Consider the following 18,495-nt stretch of genomic DNA (forward strand, 5'->3'; position numbering starts at 1 on the left):
TGAACAAAAAGGCGGCACAATTTGTTACCGTCTCAACGTAACATTGGGATTTTTAAAATAGAGTCTGTGATTCAGTTAGTTTATTCACGATGTTTTTTTTTATCCAAAATTCAGTCTAGAATGATTGAGATAAAATAACTGAACTTTGCAACTGAACAACTTAGCTTTGCAAACAAGAGTGAAGCAATTCCAAAGTGTCATAACTTAAAAGATCAAAGAGGCTTCAGGCAGTGACTCAGAACATCATCTGAGGAGACTCGAAGTTGTACCAACTCAGCCTTTGAAGTACTAAATATGATCTCTTTCTTCACACCAACGCGTGACGATAATATCAGTACAAGATAAAGTTCACATTGTCACATAAATTATAATCCTAGTACTATATAAAATGGTGTTAATGCGGTGAAATTCTAACAATTTTGAGAATCAATAGATTTATCACTAAAAAGTACTTCATAAATATCAGCACACAGAAATAATACTAACTCCAAGTGAGAAGGAAATGGTGAAGATTGGATAACCATTTATATTATTCATAAGTACAACTTATTCTGCCAACTTTCAACTTCAATTCCCATGGAATATTGGTCTCATTTATTTTCTTGACTCTCCTAGCTCCTTTGGCTCTGTTTTTCTTTTTTTATGATCAATGAATCCATATTTACTCACTAAAACACTAAACTCAGTCAAGGAAACCTTGGATCCCACCACTACTAGTGTATGTGTGTGTGTGTGTGTGTTTGTGTGTGTGTGTGTGTGTGTAATTATTCCCACAGCACTCTCTATTATAATATATATGTATGTATATACATATGACAGTATGCACTCTCTATATACTACCATATATTATATAACACATATTCATGAGGTATCAATTCCCTGTGAAGACACTGCATACTGCAAGTTTTAAGACCAAGGTTGAACACACACTCTGAGATTGGGATAAAGAGAGGTTTTAATTTATCCAGTCCACTCAAACCTGCTTCCATCTCCCATAATTCAATTTTCTTCCTTTAGATGATTGAAGCCTCAATTCCACAATTCATCTTTTCCAGCTCAGAAACTTCACTGACTTATTACTGACTTCAACTATTGATTAGATATAAATGAATATGCTTGATTTTATCCTTAGTTATTGCTAACACACTTACATGTTCTATCAGTGAATCTCAAAGCCAATACCATTTTTCCCACTGGAATCCAGGAACATGGTTATAAATTAATTAATATAATTAATATGTAAATAATATAATTAATTAATATAATTAATATGATTATAAATTAATTGTTATGTTAGAGGAAACTTTGGGGGAAAAGTGTGAAAATTTGTTCAAGTGAAAGAATTGACTATGTTTGAAGAGTGTTTAATAATAGTGTTGAATAATAGAAACAGGGGTGTTTCTGCCCTGTGAAGGAACCATTGACAAAATGAAGCAAAGCCGTTTTTCTAACTCGATTGTGACTCCCTTCCTGTAGCCACTACGTGTAAGTCAGGTGAAGTGCACAGTCAAAGAAAACAAGAAAAGCCTAAAAGGTCCCACAACTCGCAGGGTGGTGGTGGCGTATGCCTTTAATCCCAGAACTTGGGAGGCAGAGGCAGGCAGATCTCTGGGAGTTCAAGGCCAGCCTGGTCTACAAGAGCTAGTTCTGGGACAGGCACCAAAGCTACAGAGAAACCCTGTCTCAAAAAAAAAAAAAGTTCCATAACTCTTAACAACCACCAGGTAGAGCAGCCCTTCAGCATCTCAAGGAACGCACTGATCAAGCATGGCACCACCCGAGAAACTGCACACAGCTGTAATATCAGAGAAAAAACCCGGAGACTTTCAAATAAGAGAGGGCCTAATCTTTGCAGGCTACAGAGGGTTAAAAAAAAAAAAAAGCAATGGCTCTTAGGAGAGCAGCAGAATAAGAGACCAGTAGATATGCCACCGGGGCGGTGATGTACAGCTGAAAGCTTCTAGGTCTCCACTTTCCTCCTTTATGCGTGTGGTAAACTAGAGCTCATCGTCACTGGCTCACATATGCTAAACCTGCCCTGATGAATAGTTTTATTATCTGTATGAAGTCTTACATTAAAAAGTGTCTTCAAGGTTTTGTTTGAACAGGATGCAACAACACATTCTCCAATTTTAACTAACCACTGTTTCTACTAGGGAGACGCCACCCTAAGAGACCTCGGGGAGGCTGTTAGATTACATTGCTGGCGTGGTATCCACGCCACCCTGTTTTGGTGGCTGCACTGCCACCTTTTGATCCCTTGTGCGTTCCATTCTTCTCCTGTTTTATTCTCTATTTTTATAACGTGGAAATTTTGAGCTTAAAGATAATAACAAGCAGCCACTGAATGGTTCAGAGTCCTGTCTCCTGTCTTTGTATTTTACAATGTGTGAAATGTGTGAATGTCAGTGTCTCATCCTCTGCATCTCTCGGATACTGCAGTAGAGAGCTCTGGAACTGCAATAGGCCATATGGTGAATCTACACGGCCACTGTGAAAATCCCACTGAGGTTTCATAATCGGAATGACGTTTACCCATTCAGGCAGGGGTGGTGATGAAGGATGAAGCTGTAACAAAACCAAATGACTCAGGGACATTGGTGAAGCATGTTCTAGTCCCTTCCTAACTTCAGGTGTAGCATTATGTTCACAGTAAAATCCAGCCACTTAGTTCTTTGTCCCTGATGCTCTGAAATCCTGTGCCTGAGCTGGTTATATCTTGAAACAGAAGAGAGTGGTGTAGGCTCTGCTTCTCTGTGTAAAGTTTAAACATGAGCTTCCCTGAGAGCTAGAATAAGATAGAATCACAGGTTGAACACATACTTGGAACTATATTCACAGTGACTTCATTTTTCTCATGAATGATCCTCGGGGAATGAGTTTTCTATCCCCATTTATTTCCTGCTAAAATTGCCTTTGCTTCTCTGGGAGCCTGGCCCACTTTGGGCCACAGGCCAGGGGCAATGCTAGCGGCAGCCATGGGAATCAAGGATGGATTATCTATGAACAACCATGTAACAGTTGCCAGGTACTGCCATTGGTCTAAACTGATTTCTAGTTTAACAGTTTCCAAACCTTATATATGTATACATGCATGATCAAAATACATCATATACATGCATGGAGTTCTCAAGGAGTAAATAAAATATAGTAAAAATGAATGTTTCAGAAGCTAGAGAGATGGCTCAGCCCTGCGTGTACTGCTCTTGCAGACAAGCCAAGTTCAGCTTTCTACACCTACATCAGGTGGCTCACAACTGCCCTATGACTCCAGTCTCTGAGATCCAACACCCATGGCTTCTGTAGGCGCTTGCACAAACATGCATAGACACCATTTACACACACACACACACACACACAATTAAAAATAAAGATATTTTTAAAGTAGACATTTTATTCTTATGACCTCTAAAAACTATACCTAGTTTACCACGCTAAATTGGGAAAAGGAAGAATTGCTTATGAGCTAGACTATGCATGACCAAATTTTCTGAGTCTAGACCCTATTCTGTGACTGCTTCTTCAGGGTAGGGAAGCAAGGAAAGAGGCCAAGTAGAGCAATGAGGAAGCCTATGGAGGAGAAGAATGGCTTCCTGGAGCGTTCTGTCCCTCACTGGATCTCTCCTGCTACACCACACACCTTGAATGTCTGCTACACAGGTGCTCTGGTCTTATAGACATTAGATCCAGGAAGGAGGCAAGAAGTTCCCCAACAGACTCCAGTTTGGTCAAAGACAGTCACGGAAATAAAGCTCCCACATAGGACATTATTTTAAAGTTCCTGAAATGAGTGGGAGCCCACACACCAACAGGACTGGCGTCTGCCTTCACTGGCCTGAACAAAGTTCATCTGTCACTGAGACCATGTCTAGGCTTTCCCCACGTCCTCCTGCATCTTCATATTTCCCAGTCTCCCTTTGTGGTGGGGTGGTACCCATGTGACAGAAGCAGACCAATGAGATGTAAGCAGAATACCCATTCCTTTAAGCCACACCCCTCACAGTCACTGCTCAAAGGGACCTCTGGGATGCGTCTGCGAGAGTCTGAAGATGGGCAGGCAAAGAACGGAAACCACAGACTCAGATCATCTCTTTGACCTACTCGGAAGCTGGTGGGGTTTGCAAGAGACAGCAGTTGTTCCTCACCTGTCCCACACGTCACACTGCATTCCGTCCAGCGGCCAAACTGCCAGAAGTACAGAAACTTCTCCACGTCATTGTCAAGGCCATCTTTCCGGACTGTGTACTCATACTTGATACCCGGGTTAGTCACCTGGAAGAGGAGCTAAAATGCAAGAGAAGAGCCACGTTAAACCGTCATGAGTATAGACTGTAAAGAGGTCATTTTAAAATGCTACCCAGAAGTTAGGGAGATGGAAAAACAGGTACAGTGCCTACTGTGTACCCATGTAAAAAGCCAGGCATGGTGCAAGCATGCACCAATAATCCCAGCACCACAGAAGCAGGCTTTAGGGTTTGCAGGCCAGTCAGTCTAATTGAATCAGCAGGTTCCAGGTTTAGCGGGAGACTTGTCTCAAAAAAGTCAAATACAATAAGGCAGGTCATTGATCAAACTGACACTGATCTCTGGGATATTTGCAGCCCTGCACATACATATTGTTGTAAATCTGCTGACCTGGCCTGTCACCTGGGTACTCTGTCCCTTTAAGAGACAAGCCCCACCCACTCCCAATCTCCTCCTTCCCACCAAGGCAAGGGGATCTCCAGCCTCCTGTCTAGTCCTTGCACTCTTTCTGTCTGAAAAGGCAGCTTCTGCCTCTCTCCCGTCCCTTTCTTCCACTTCCTTCTCTTCTGACCCCCCTTCTCTCTCCCCTTCTCTCCCTCCCCAATAACCCTTACTCTTACGCAGTTCCCAAATACCCACTAAAAAAAACTCTATACCCAAGCTCTCTCGGCATGGCATATCTATCTGCCTCCCACCTGCCAAGGGGCCCTCACAGCCTTGGGTCACCCACCACCACCCCTCATAGGACCTGCCTCGGGTCACCTGCATCATGAATGATAACACAAATACATGCATGAACACATGCACATAAAACCTTACAGACTGTCTCTCATTTAGCAGTAGCTATAGAAGTATGTGTTGCTGTGGGTGGTTTTCCACCTATGTCTCTCTGTATTTGTCGATCACATCTACTTTTGCTGTCTATATTTATATCGTCCATATTTATACAATTGTTTATTGGCTGAAATATAGAAATTTCCATCCATGTAAATAAGGAATTTTAATCATATGGACATTTCACTGTGGGATTCAGCCAATGCGTCACCCTATGCCCTGTGTACTTACAATCTTCAAAACAACCTATGAAGTCCCTATGATGGAGTTTGCAAACCCATCTACACAGACAGATTATTATATGACATGAAGTTAGCACTCAGATATTAACTTGTATTACAGTTGTTGTCTTAATGAAGTTCCTTCTCTAGCTCTTGGTGGAGGACTAACTTTAATGTATAGTAGTTCTAGGACAAAATATGTTGCTAGAAACATTGTCCTCCATCTTCCAAGAGTCTTCTGTCTTCTGGCTCTGAATCGACCTCCTTCTGGTTTTAGGATGTGACTAAATCTGACTCAGTTGGACCATCTCTCATTCCCAAGCTACTTTCACCTACCCAGCACAGCCATCCCATTTTCTACAGTTCCCATTTTGTCTAACAAAGACAAAACCTTTGATGCAATACTATAATGTAAGCCCTCCTTGTGGCACCTCAGTTCATCCACTGCTGGGAAGCCAACCTGGGACACTTTAGACACACAAAGAAGAGATCAGCCTGAGAACTAAGTTCAAACCTCCTGATGGATGGCTTTAAGATCTTGAATTTTGTTCCTGAGGTTTCAGCAGTTCTAAAGAACAAAGAAGAAACAGCACAAATATCTTTCTTCCTCCCTGTTCTTTGTTAAGGAAACTAATGACTCACTGTTAATGTCCTCCATTAAATGGTGTGGGAAGGAAATGAGAAGGATACCAGCAAACACACTGGTCAGCGGCTCCCTTGTTCTCTTCAGAGTTACCTGGATCCACACTGACTCGTTGGTGGGGCCTGGAGCCATCAGCTTCTCCAGATCGCCTTTCCTGTCGTACTGGAAGACGGTCCCTGCCAGTTTATAGTTCCCATTCCACTGGATAATGAACCCTCCATTGAGGTAATACTTTTCTGGATCTTCACTCCTAATGGCCAGGAAATTTCCAGCTGCCTTGATTTCCATTACCCTTATATCCCTCGCCCCTTTGGGAATAAGTCCGATGTCAACATAACCTAAGGACGAAAGAGACAATAATGAAAGAGACAATAATAAGCTTCTCAACTTATACTTCTCAACTTATACTCGCTTCTCAAGTTATACTCGCTTCTCAGCTAGTACAGCCTGTTATCCTCTTCTGGGCATCTCCAGCCTTTGGTGCCCATGCTACATGGCCACTGGGATGGGAAGAATCACCAACTGTGTTGAATTGGAAAGAGACTTCGCAGGAGCAGAATTCTCAGGTGCTTCATGACTTAGCAAGTCAACAACTCAGTAACAGTAGGTGAGTAATACAGATGGGACTCTGAGAATTTATGGTTGACTCTGAGAATTTATGGTTGACCCAACATTTATTTTTCTGTGACTCTATAAGTATGGTCCAAAATGTCTGAGCTCCATGTTAGCTTCCTACTGGCATTGCTCCCTCCCCCTTTTATTGTCACCATCAGATCAGCTCCCCCAAGCAATTCACTGGCTACACACATACGTTCCTTCTTCACCATCACCATCACGTCAAAAATAGATTCTTAGATATAATTTAACCCAAGCTGCTATTCATTAAGAACTTCCGGAAGGAGCTTTGAATTGATTGCCACCTGGTTTGCTTCAATCAGCCCATGATGAAAACCGAAGTTCTGTGCTTTGCTTTCTATTACCATTGCACAATCCTGTTCATTAGGAAGCCTTCCCTTCTCATTTCCTCCTAAATTACAGACTTATAACTTATTTCCGGTGCTCTGATCTGGCTTTCTGGGAAAAAAAAAACACATATCTATTTTAAAGTCTAGGTCAACTCCAGTGGCAATCCTCTGTTCAATGGTTGCCATGGTAGGAGGCACACTGGGGAGAGAAGAAATGGACACGTAGTGGTTGCCTCTGTTCACTTGCTCGCTACACTCCCATGTTTATGCTTCCCAGGAGCCCTGAGGGTTTTAAGATGGCCTTGTGTTCCAGTTTATACATTATCTCTATGAATTGCATCAGTTCATCTACCTCTTTTCAGTTCATTTAACTCTTTTGAATTCATCTGTACAAACAATAGGAACTGAAGGATGATGGGTAAGGATTCTCTCAGATCTACCATTCAAAGATTACATTTTCTCTAAGTGGTTTTAAGGCACTAGTCATCTTGTTAATTCTTCGTGAGAGCTTGTGTGCGGCGTGCGCGTGTGTGTGTGTGTGTGTGTGTGTGTGTGTGTGTGTGTACAGGCTCATGTATTAGCTGATAGGGTCAGGGAAGCGTTTGGATCCTAAGAGCTCTAACCTAATCTGATGGCATTATCAGGCTGCAATAAAAAGTAGGAGGTAGGAGCTAGCTAGAGCCAGGAGACCACAGTGAGTGTCCTCTGGAAATCTGATTGTCATGTGATTGATAGTTTCTGCCACATGCTCCTGTTGCCATGACATTCTGCCATTTAGGACCCAGAAACAGTGCAGTCTGCCAAGAATGGATTGAAATCTCTACAACCCTGTGTCAAAATCATTTTTTCCACCCTTAAGTAGTTTCCTCTCGGGTGTCCGTAATCACAACGCAAAGGAACCCAGTGACAATGACCAGGAACCCAGTGTGCCAGTGAATCAAATACTTCTTTTTGCCTCTGCAGACTGCAAGGGTTCCTTGTCATTGTCACTTCTGAGAAGCAGGTGCTCAGAAAGCAGTCACATGACTAAGTCTGCATAAATTTCCTCCAATGATGTCTGCTAGTGGCAACCCAAACAGTGTTCACTAGTGGCCTAATGCTCACAATGTATGTGAGGAACTTCCTGAGAAAGCGTTCAATTTATTAAATCCATCTTCTGGTTCCTCACAGGAGCGCAGTAGCCTGTAGGTGTCTGGCTCAGATACAGCTCTGTCTTTAACACGAGTCACAGAATGAAAAAGAACTATATAAAAATTAATGTTCTAAAAAGGGGGGAGGGGAGAGGCAGGGAGGGGAGCAGAGAAAAATGTAGAGGTCAATAAAAAAATCAAAAAAAAAAAAAACCAACAAATGAGCAGTCTATGTTAACAGTTATGTTAGGTAGAAGAGCTCCCCTGAGACTCTAAGGTACAACTATTCACATGCTGGAGATCCAAAGTACTGCTGTCCTTCCTCCCCTTTGACCATGAAGCTACATTTCAGTACTGCTGCCTTCCCACCTGCTCCATCCTGGCTCCCTCATCCTCAAATACAGAACCAATCTTCTGAGTATGTTCTTCACCAATAGCTTTTGACCTCATCTCTCCCCTGGTTTTTGGTTTAATACAATGTCATTGTCTTTCTCCTGCTACTCTTAATGATGCATATTTTGAAGAAGGATGCCCTCCTAGAGACCACACTGTTATCGATTCCCTTGAGCAGCCATGAGCCCGAAGGTCAGTGTGACACTTCTTGTATTTTCTTAGCAACCAATGTTTTTCCTGTAACTGCCAAAGGGAGCTGATCTTTAGTGGTGAGAAATATATTCTATTTTGAAGTTTTTACAATCTATTTTTAAAATAAAAACATGGAAATTAATTTTTTTTCTTTTTGGCTTTCCAAAGTCCCTAGATACTTCAGTTGGCTGGGTTTGTGTATTACCGGATCCTTCCTTCTGTCTAAACAGCTTCTTCACAGTCTGGCAGGCAGATCCGTCTCCAAGGCACACACCACAGCGATCTTCAGTAGCATTAGAATCAATCTCATAGTCACAGCCGACCCTCTGTGGGGAAGAAAAGGTTGGGATGAATGACGTGACTAGGAGACGTTATACCTAACTCTACCTTAACTTCTCATCTCCCACATTATTAATCATAAACTGGGGTGCTTGTTTTCTTTTCCTGGTGGCAGGCACAGGAATAACCAAAGTGCCCTACTATTGACAAAAAAAAAAAAAATAGAATCATCCCTCAACAGTCATGGGGAGGGGGGGTTGGCCTCAAGACAATCAACATTTCAGATGCTCGAATCCCTTATACAAAGGGCATGATGTTTGCATATAACATATTCTTTAAATCATCTGTAAGCTAATCATAACAGTCAATGCAGAGGCCATACCTACCAGAAAACCAGGTAGACTGCAGACCTTCTCTTTCTCTGTTCCCTCAGATCAAATCTCCAAGTCTAGTTCCTAGTGCTGCAACAGAACACCAACTATAGCCTTCCCTTACCCCTGCCCACATATCCTGTAGATCCCACAAGTCATCCCCTCCTAACCTCTCTCTTCCCACTTTCCAGACCCTAACTCCAGCAGGCAACACCTGTTAACCCAAGCACAGCTCCTCCCAGGATGATAAGTAGCCCCGAAGGCAGATCCACACCTCTCCTACTGCTCCTGAAATCCAATCCTCCAAATCTCATCCCTAGTTCTATAGTAGAAAACCTGCTGTGGTCTTCTTTTCCTCAATGACCCCATCCCCTATGGATCACAGAGGCATTCTCTCCAATCTTCCTTCCCCAAACTCATCCCAGTTACTCAGCCCCCAACAGCAGCAGACAATTCCTGTGAACACACCAGCAGAACATGCCAGGAGAGCAGGTAACACACAGCCATTCCACTCTCTAAAAATCCAGAGAGGAAACAGAAACCAAGGAGCAAAACACTCACCCAACAAAGATAAATCTAAAAATCAGCAACTAGACCTATAACTATCTCAAATCTAGATGCTGAGATGCCAGTGTCACAACACAATCAAAACCAGTCAGGGCAGTATGTCTCCACTAGAGCCCAGCTATCCTAGCACAGAAGGCCCTAAATATTCTAACATGGTTGAAGCATAATACAGAGACCTTAAAACAGCCTTTATGAATATGATCGAGGTTCTTAAAGAAGAATGAATAGATCCATTGAAGGAATACAAGAAAACACAAACAGTGAGGAATAAATAAACAGTAAGGAAGAAATAAAAATGTTCAAGACTTGAAACTGAAAATAGAATCAGTAAAGAAAACCCAAAGGGAGGGAATTCTGGAAATGAGGGGAGGGGAAAAGAAGAGGAGCTGGGCTCAGTCAAGGGAGAGGAAACTATAATCAGGATATTTTGTATGAGAAAACAATCTATTTTCAATAAAAGAGAAACAATTTAAAAAAATACCCAATACAATGTAACTCCATATACTCAGTTGTTCTACTACATTATATATGTTATAACATATATAGCTATACTATAAGATATATTTTCCAAGGAACAAGGAAAAGGTCTCTACATGATTATTTCAGGCATTTTTCCTCAAATGTTTTTGATCTAAGAGCCATTGAATCCTTGACTAAAGCACCCATAAAGACAAAGTGTGACTGACCTTGCTTAGGAAGGGGACAAGCAGACAGTTACTGCAGCTTCAAGTTCCCCTTGGTCAGAGTTAGAACTGAACACAGCATGAAACACCCAACTGCAACAACCATTTTCGAACTGGAGTTGGTGGAGCAGCAAGTCTGTGTAGAAGACACCTGTGTAGTCCTCCTTCTCACCCCAGGGATGATGCAGCTGCGCAGTCCCTTCATTTTCTCACTAGAGTTAGTCTTTTTGGTTCTTGACTGGGGGTAGCAGGCAGATCAGCAAATGTTGGAGGACTCTAGCCTGTTGCTGAGATGACACCAGACCAAGAATTGATGAAATCTTTAACCTTGGAACCATCATCAGGCCCTTCAGAGACCCCCAGTGCACCTCACCCTTGTCAGTATCTAACCTATTCTGTGTTCTTCCCTCCCCCACCTTTGGAGAGAGAATTAGCTGTTCCCCCTCTTTACTAAACCCAAGTTTGTTCCTGTGCTCTGGATCCAGTCCATCCTGTGTTCTGGGTCCAGTCTATCCCATGTTCTGGATCCAGGCCATCCCATGTTCTGGGTTCAGTTCATTCTGTGTTCTGAATTAAGTCCATTCTGTGTTCTAGATATAGTCCATTCTGTGTTCTGGATCCAGTCCATTCTGTGTTCTGGATCCAGCCCACTCTATGTTCTGGATCCAGCTCACTCCATGTTCTGGATTCAGTCCATCCCATGTTCTGGATCCAGCCCACTCCATGTTCTGGATTCAGTCCATCCCATGTTCTGGATCCAGCCCACTCCATGTTCTGGATTCAGTCCATTCCATATTCTGGATCTAGTCCATCTTGTGTTGTGGATGCAGGCCATTCCATGTTCTGGACCCAGCCTATCTGTTTTCTAGATCCAGTTCATTCCATGCTCTGGATTCAGTCCTTTCCATGTCCTGGATCCAGTCCATTCTGTGTTCTGCACAGTGGTCCTTCTGAATCATCTTTGCTTCACTTCTGATTTATTTTTGTCAACATGGTTAACAAAATATTTGTTAAGAAATCTTTTTCATTCTAAAATCCCCAGAATGGAAAGAGGGTATGATGAAACTTCAAGTTTTCCATGGCTCAAAACCCCTGAAATCAGGCTATCAATCTGAAAATTTATGAAACAGGTGAATTTCAAATAAACTTTTCTGGTTCAGGCTGCATGAGAATGTGTGGGAAACCACCATAGTCCTTAATTTCCTTTCATGTTGGGTATAAGAAATCCACCTCAGATCTTACCATAGGAAGGAAAAAAGGTTTGAGGCTTTATCCTCTTGGCCAGCAGAGCCTCATGGAAACCCACTGACATCAAATTCTCAGGTTAGTCACTTCCAATTACCTTGTAGGTGCAAAAACTATCTGCTACCTGATTTAGTTGGTGAACAAAAAACACTAAGAGATTTTTATGAAAATCAAAACTCAATTATACAAGTCACAATGGAAAGAAGAATGTGTGAACTAGATGTTTGCACTAGCTGGAAATAAAATGCCAGCCCTCACACAAGTGCCACGCTCATGCCAACCTTGTGTACTCTCTAATAGGCTGGCCTTTATAAATCATATTCTCAGTATTTGTCCACTAACTTGGAGTAAGGCAGAGAAGCATATTCTGAGACATGTTGATTTTGAAGTATTTTTTTTAAATCTCTACCAGCAGAGGAATGCTTTTAATGTGGACAGTAAGGCAAACCAAAAATTAAACACAAATCTCTCAAGTCCATTCCTTTCTACTTGAGTGGGTGATCGTGTTTCTCCAGCAATACCAGCACACATATCTAGGGGCAAGAGTTGGAAAGAAGAGACCCGAATATTTTCCTAGTATATTTTGTCATGGAACTCTAGATTACTGAGGAGACAGACCTTCCTTTCTTAGTTAGTTACAGATGTCAACTTGACACAGCCCAGAGTCATTTGAGGTTGTCTCATTTGGGAACTGCACCCATTAGATTGACTGGTGGGCATGTCTGTGGGACATTTTCTTAAATGTTAATTGATGTAGGAGGACCCAGGCCAATGAGGGCAGAGCTACCTTTTGTGCTACTGAGGTGTAGAAAAATGTTGGACTGTAACCTGTAAGTTGAAATAAACCTTTTCCTCCCCAGGTTGTGTTTAGTCGTGGTGTTTATCATAGCAAAGGAAAGCAAACAAGAACGCTCCCCCAAGAGTTAAAAACTAAACGAAGTGTCTAATAGGTCAGTCCTCCCTGCTGCGGATAAGGGAGGACTCTGAAGAGAAAGAAGTGCATTTGAATCTGACCGCATGTGCTTTGCCTACAGGGACCTTTCGAATGCCCTTTCTGCCGTCAGTGGGATGAGAGGCAGCTGTGCTGCTGTGGGTGTGATCTTATGGAGGACAGAGGATCATTGCAGATATAATCAAAAGAGGAAGAGGTCACGCGGGATTACAGAGGTTCTAAACTCAATAACCGGTGCCCAGATGAACAGTTCTGCAGACACAGACACATGGAGTGAAGACTGCCCTAATAAAGACGGATAGAGACAGAAAGTGAGGTAGCTAAAGGTTAGAACTGACATGGGGTGTCAAAGTCTTCACTAAGCCTTCAGAGGGAATGTGGCTACGCCCACACTTCATTTAAGACTTCTAGCTTGAGGAATTCTAAGACAATATGTTTCTTTGGTCTTAAATCACCAAGCTTATAGGAAGCAGTTTCTGATGGCCCTGCTACAGTTTTATTTTTCCTGTTTAAGCTGTAGAAAGTAGTTCAGAGTGGCTAAGTCGTTTCCCCCGTCACATTTGAAGCTCTTAGGGCACCTTGCATCTTGGCTCTTTGATAGCTCACCATTGCTGTAAATGTGGAGCCCAAACCCTTACTGTGGGGTCCATGACCCCACCACACCCATGGCTGTTCCTCCAGGCTCACTGTGCATCTCTCTCTTCTGCTCCTCACACTGACTCCAACACTCTCTCCCACGGTTAATTTGTTCTCTCACTCAAGACACTCTGAGGGGATACTTCTCGGGAACTTGCATCAATCTGTCACTGGAAAAGGCATTCTCGGACCACCTGGATTGAAAATTTCCAGAACAATCTCTCTGGCTCTTTGCCAGAGTCTCCAGCGACACTGTAACCACCTGTTACTGAGTGGCTGACATTATCTGTGTTCCCAGAGCTTGAATTTGAACACAGACTTCTTGGTGGCAGAACTTGTTTTGAAATGGTGGTTTGTTGTTTTCTGCTAAGGAGGAGTCGGGGCTTATTTTTTGTATCTGAAACTTGGTTGATAGCTAATTCAGAGAATATAGCAATAGAATAAGGAGACTAGATACGCTAGAAGATTCCTACAACCTAGATCTTGGGAGGATAATTTTTATCTAGGCTATTATGTATATTTTTTGACATACGTTTTTGAACTTAAAAATTTAGTGTGGATCTATAGAAAGTAGCCAGTTGTCGCTCCTAAAAAAGATCTTAACTGACATCTAGAAAAGAGGAGAATGCCAACTGAGAGAAAATGGCTTATTCTATTAAGTTCATTTAATGGATTTCAGTAGATAGCTAGAACTCTTCATATTTTGCTTAAAACACTAGTTTTCATATACAAAATAAAATAGTATCTTTATACATGCAAATTTTCTCAGGTCTAAAAGTCAGTTTTAGCATTACCTTTCTGGTGACTACAGTTCTCAGCTCTGACTGCATACTAATCGTGTTGGAAGCTTTTAAAATATCACTGTCCCTGTCACAGGATTCTGAATTAACAAGTTTGAGACATAGCGCAGAAATCAGTGATTTTTTAAAGGCTGTCCGAATGCTCTAAAATATAGCTAGGATATCCATGTCAGCCAGAATTACTTCTTTAGAGTAAGCTGGAGCTGTTGGGTCCTGAAATACGTAAACTGGCCTAATCCAAAATACATGTTTCGGGCTTTTTTGTAGCTGCCATAAGAATTAATTGACTTAACAGAAAATTTTGGTTGAAAATCAAATCTAATCATGGCTGGAACCATTAAAACCTGGAAATAACTATCTTGCCTCTTGTGTTTTGGTCTCCATTCAGGTAAAGACAAAAGCAGTTTCAAGAGGGAAAATACACCATCCAGGAACACTAAACATTTATGCAATAATTTTTCATTTTGCTCAGTTGAAAACATTGCCATACATTTTTACAAAGCAAAATGCATTGAGCTTATTGTGTATTTCAATCAGCGCTATTTTTGTAACAGCTTAGGGACTATGATCTTATAAAAATATTTGGCAATCCCTATTAAGTAGATCTATTAAAATCCTAATTTAAAAATCACATTTTTATTATTCTTTGGGAAGTTCCTACATGCATACAATATAACATCCTCATTTTTATTATTAGTCGTTCAATACCCAGGCTGTTGTCATTTCCTGGTTATTTCCCATAGAGCAATAGTGAACATCAATGATCAATTACGTCTATTAGCTGCATCACGTGGTGGTTCTATTTCTAGCTTTTTGAGGGCCCTTTACAGGGATTTCCATAGGGATGCATCAGTTCGCACCCCCACCAACAGTGAGCAAGCCTTCCCTCTTACCACACCCATGGCAGCCAGCCAGCAGTTAGCACCACTGTATTTCACTTTTATTTCTTTAAACAAACTTGTTCACTTGCTTTTGATCTTAGACCTTCTGATTGGGATAAGATGAAATATCAAAGTGCTTTTCATTTGTTTGTCTCTGATAGCTAAGGATGTTGACATTTTAAAAATGTTTCTTGACTTTTGTATTTCATCCTTTGAGAGCCCTCTAAAGTGTAGTACATTTACGCAATGGAATATTATTGAACTGTGAAGGTGAACAAAATTATAAAAATTTCTGGTAAATGGATGGAACGGGAAATCATCATTACAGGCAACACAGACTCAGAACGGCAAACAGTGCTTGGTTTCCTTTCATTTGTAGATGCTAGTTTTGAATCTTTGGATATGTGTATTCTGCTTGGAACACCCACAGATATCAGAAAATTGGTCAGAAGCCATGAGAAGTTCAAAAGAAGGGAAACAGAGGACAGAGGGCAGTGGTGTGAAGCTAAAGCATACTAATGAATACAAGAGGGTTAAGTGGGTGGGGGAAACAGAAGGGTAAAGTAGGGAACAGAAGGAGCAAAAACTAACCTTAAAGACATTTTTGAATAAATCGTATGGAAACTACTACTATATATTCCTCCAAAAATAAATGTACACTTATATAAAAAGAGTTAAAAGGAAGCTACCCTATATAACAGGGCAATAATGCCTCTACTAGTTACCAGAGGCCAACAAATAAACGACCCTGTACCAGGAATGGCTTATCTCTTTTAGAGTTGTTGGTCAGTAAATTCCCATAGATCCTGCAAACATTACAAACTATTATCAGTTCTCTTGGCAACCTCACGTTGCTAAAGATACATACTTAGATCATAGAGTTTAGAGAAGTAAAGCTGTTGCTCACTCAAAAGCTTCATCTCTAATGGCTAGCTTTCCGAATGTTTAAAGGTGCAACCACACCTCTAGAGGAGAAAAGTGAACATCACTCTTATCCAGATCTGAAACCTGTGAGCTTTGACTGACCTGAAAGACTGGGGCACTGGGGGCAATAGTGACATGGATGTCTTGAAAGTAACCACTTTCTGATTGGATATGAGGCTTGCTCCACAAGTTGAACTTTATTCCTAACACTGTTATTAGGGTCAAGAATGCGTGGCTAGACAGGCATAGTATTAAAAATCCTCCTAATTATCTATACCCATGGAGTGGTGTATCTCCCAACCCTTATCAGAGAAACTTATTTTTAAAGAAGATTGATAACGGAGATGCTCACAGCTGGTTATCATGCAGAGAATAAGAGATTGCAGGGTACTTAGGCTTACATGAGACAACTATATCATATTCTCTCCTCCCAGGATTCAGGAATCACTGCAGAAGAGGGGGCATAAAGGTTGTAAGAGCCTGAGGCAGCAGATGCCTACAAGGAAATGGTAATTTCCAGACACAGCAAGGCCATTGCATCCATGCCCAGGCAGAAGTTGTGACAGCACACAGAAATCCTGAACAATTCAAGCGAAATAAACAACAACAACAAAAAAAAAATATCTCATCATGGAGCTATTGGCAACTGATAGCTGGTAGAAGAAGGAGAATCAGATTTTCTTAAGGGCCTCTGGCAGGCTGGCAGACTTTAGAGCAAAGCCACTTATTTAAGAGTACAAGGGCAACAGAAATGATGCTTGATGGGAAGAAAAAGAGATACACAGCTGGGCGGGTAGGGAACTGGGAGTTGGATTGGGGAGGAAGGTGAATATGACTAAAATACATTTTATGAAAATTGCAAAGAAATAATAAAAACGAGAAGAAGTAATATCCTCATATTATGACAGAAAGCTGATTCTTGCAGAAAGATGTCCAAGATGGTTTACAGTTGGTAAGTGATGGTGTGGAATGAGCTCCCAGTCTTGAGCATGAAGGCTAAAACATTGCCTTATTAACAGTAGATTAGGTGTCATGGTGCCTTTTTCCCTTCACTAACTAAAAGCGCCTTCTCTTTAAACAGATTTATGGCTAGACTTTGGATCACAAGACGTATTCTTCCATTTCTTGAAAAATTAAATCCAAGCAACAAGAAGTAATTTTTAATGACTTTACTCTTAGCATTAACAAACAGGTCTAAGCAGGTAAAGTTTGAATTGATTACCAGGGTGAGTCTAGAAAACACTTAAAAATCAAAAGCCTGTGTTATTGCTTCCCATCGTGTACTCTCCTTCTGAGACACTTATGTTGACAATGGAGACGCTTTAGAGAAAACAGTGTTAAGATGAGTTTGTTTTTCAAATTTAATATTCTTGAAAGAGTCAAGGTTGCCTTTTCCTATAATGTGCCTTTAATTGGGCTCTTCAGTTTGGTTCTGCTTAAAGTCTGAAATAGCATCCTTGTGGCCAATCAAGACATAAAATATCAGTTGAAAAAATTATTCAAAACCTACTGTCTTCAATGAGTTTTGAGAGGTCGTACCGTCTTGTGTAGCTGACCACTTATTAATAAAGAAATCAGATACATGCAAATGCCATAACAGAATAAGCTTACAACTTCTGACTTCATAAGTTTAAAACCCATCATTTGGTACAGTTGTAGATGAAGGAAACATACCCAATACCTTACATATGCCATTAATACAGACATTTCTGCTGCTGCCACCTTCAAAGCAAGGGGTGCCGTCGATGACAGCATCCAGCATTTTCTCGGAAAACTGCTCATCTATGGGTCTGCAGTACAGCTCACAAGGATGTGCTGAAGTGAGAAGAAAACAAAGCTGTGAGGTAACTCTACAGCTCAGACCCTTTCCTGAGATTCCTGTGTACTCATACCTACAAGTACCATTTAAGAACCCATCTCTTGCCTTCCTAAGACACATACTAAAATGTAGGCAGTTTTGTTCCTCTTTTTGTCAACAAAAACCTTATAATGAATTGTATTTGTAAGACTATTTGAAAATTCTGTATGCCCTTTGTTGTAAATGATCAATCCTACACTGATCTGTATACCTAAAAATAAGAAAGCCTGGGGCATTTAGTGTTAACCTAGGAAATCTGTAATCATAATAGGTAATGCAGGATCTAAACAAGTCTGACACTTGCTCTTTGTAGCAAAGTGAGCCAAGTTCTAGGGGGAAGGCAGTCCCTTCCCGTGGCACCAACATCAGCACCATCACCTTAACACCTCCAATGAGTAATCATATTTCACCAAACTCTAAAACGTGCTTCGATACAAATTGACAATTACATAGAAGCAAAGAATACAATATTCTGCAAACTGGAACCCAATATAATTATCACAGGAGCCCATCACTTTACCGTGGAAGTCATTCTAAGATTCAGCTTTGCACTGCCTTGGGAATGAAGATAGGAACATCAAATGAAACACACCTACCTATATCTGCACACATAATACTTAGAAAAATAAAAGACTTAAAGCATAGGTGCCTCAAATTTTTAATAGATAAATAAAGT

At 41.2% G+C, this 18,495-nt stretch overlaps 1 protein-coding gene across 1 annotated transcript in view; it reads right to left on the reverse strand.

Annotated features, from left to right (window-relative positions):
- Positions 1–18,495, reverse strand: part of Adamts12 (ADAM metallopeptidase with thrombospondin type 1 motif 12) — a 224,793-nt gene that overhangs the window by 48,331 nt on the left and 157,967 nt on the right. Inside the window, exons 13-16 of the mRNA XM_041631217.1 lie at positions 17,643–17,776; positions 8,829–8,949; positions 6,037–6,281; positions 4,146–4,284 (exon numbers count right to left, since the gene is read on the reverse strand). Coding sequence (XP_041487151.1) covers positions 4,146–4,284; positions 6,037–6,281; positions 8,829–8,949; positions 17,643–17,776 — 639 coding nt within the window. The remainder of the gene's footprint in view (positions 1–4,145; positions 4,285–6,036; positions 6,282–8,828; positions 8,950–17,642; positions 17,777–18,495) is intronic.

Source organism: Microtus oregoni, unplaced genomic scaffold (assembly GCF_018167655.1).
Source record: "Microtus oregoni isolate MIOR12 unplaced genomic scaffold, Mior012 000036F_ref0000092, whole genome shotgun sequence".
NCBI classification, from domain to species: domain Eukaryota; kingdom Metazoa; phylum Chordata; class Mammalia; order Rodentia; family Cricetidae; genus Microtus; species Microtus oregoni.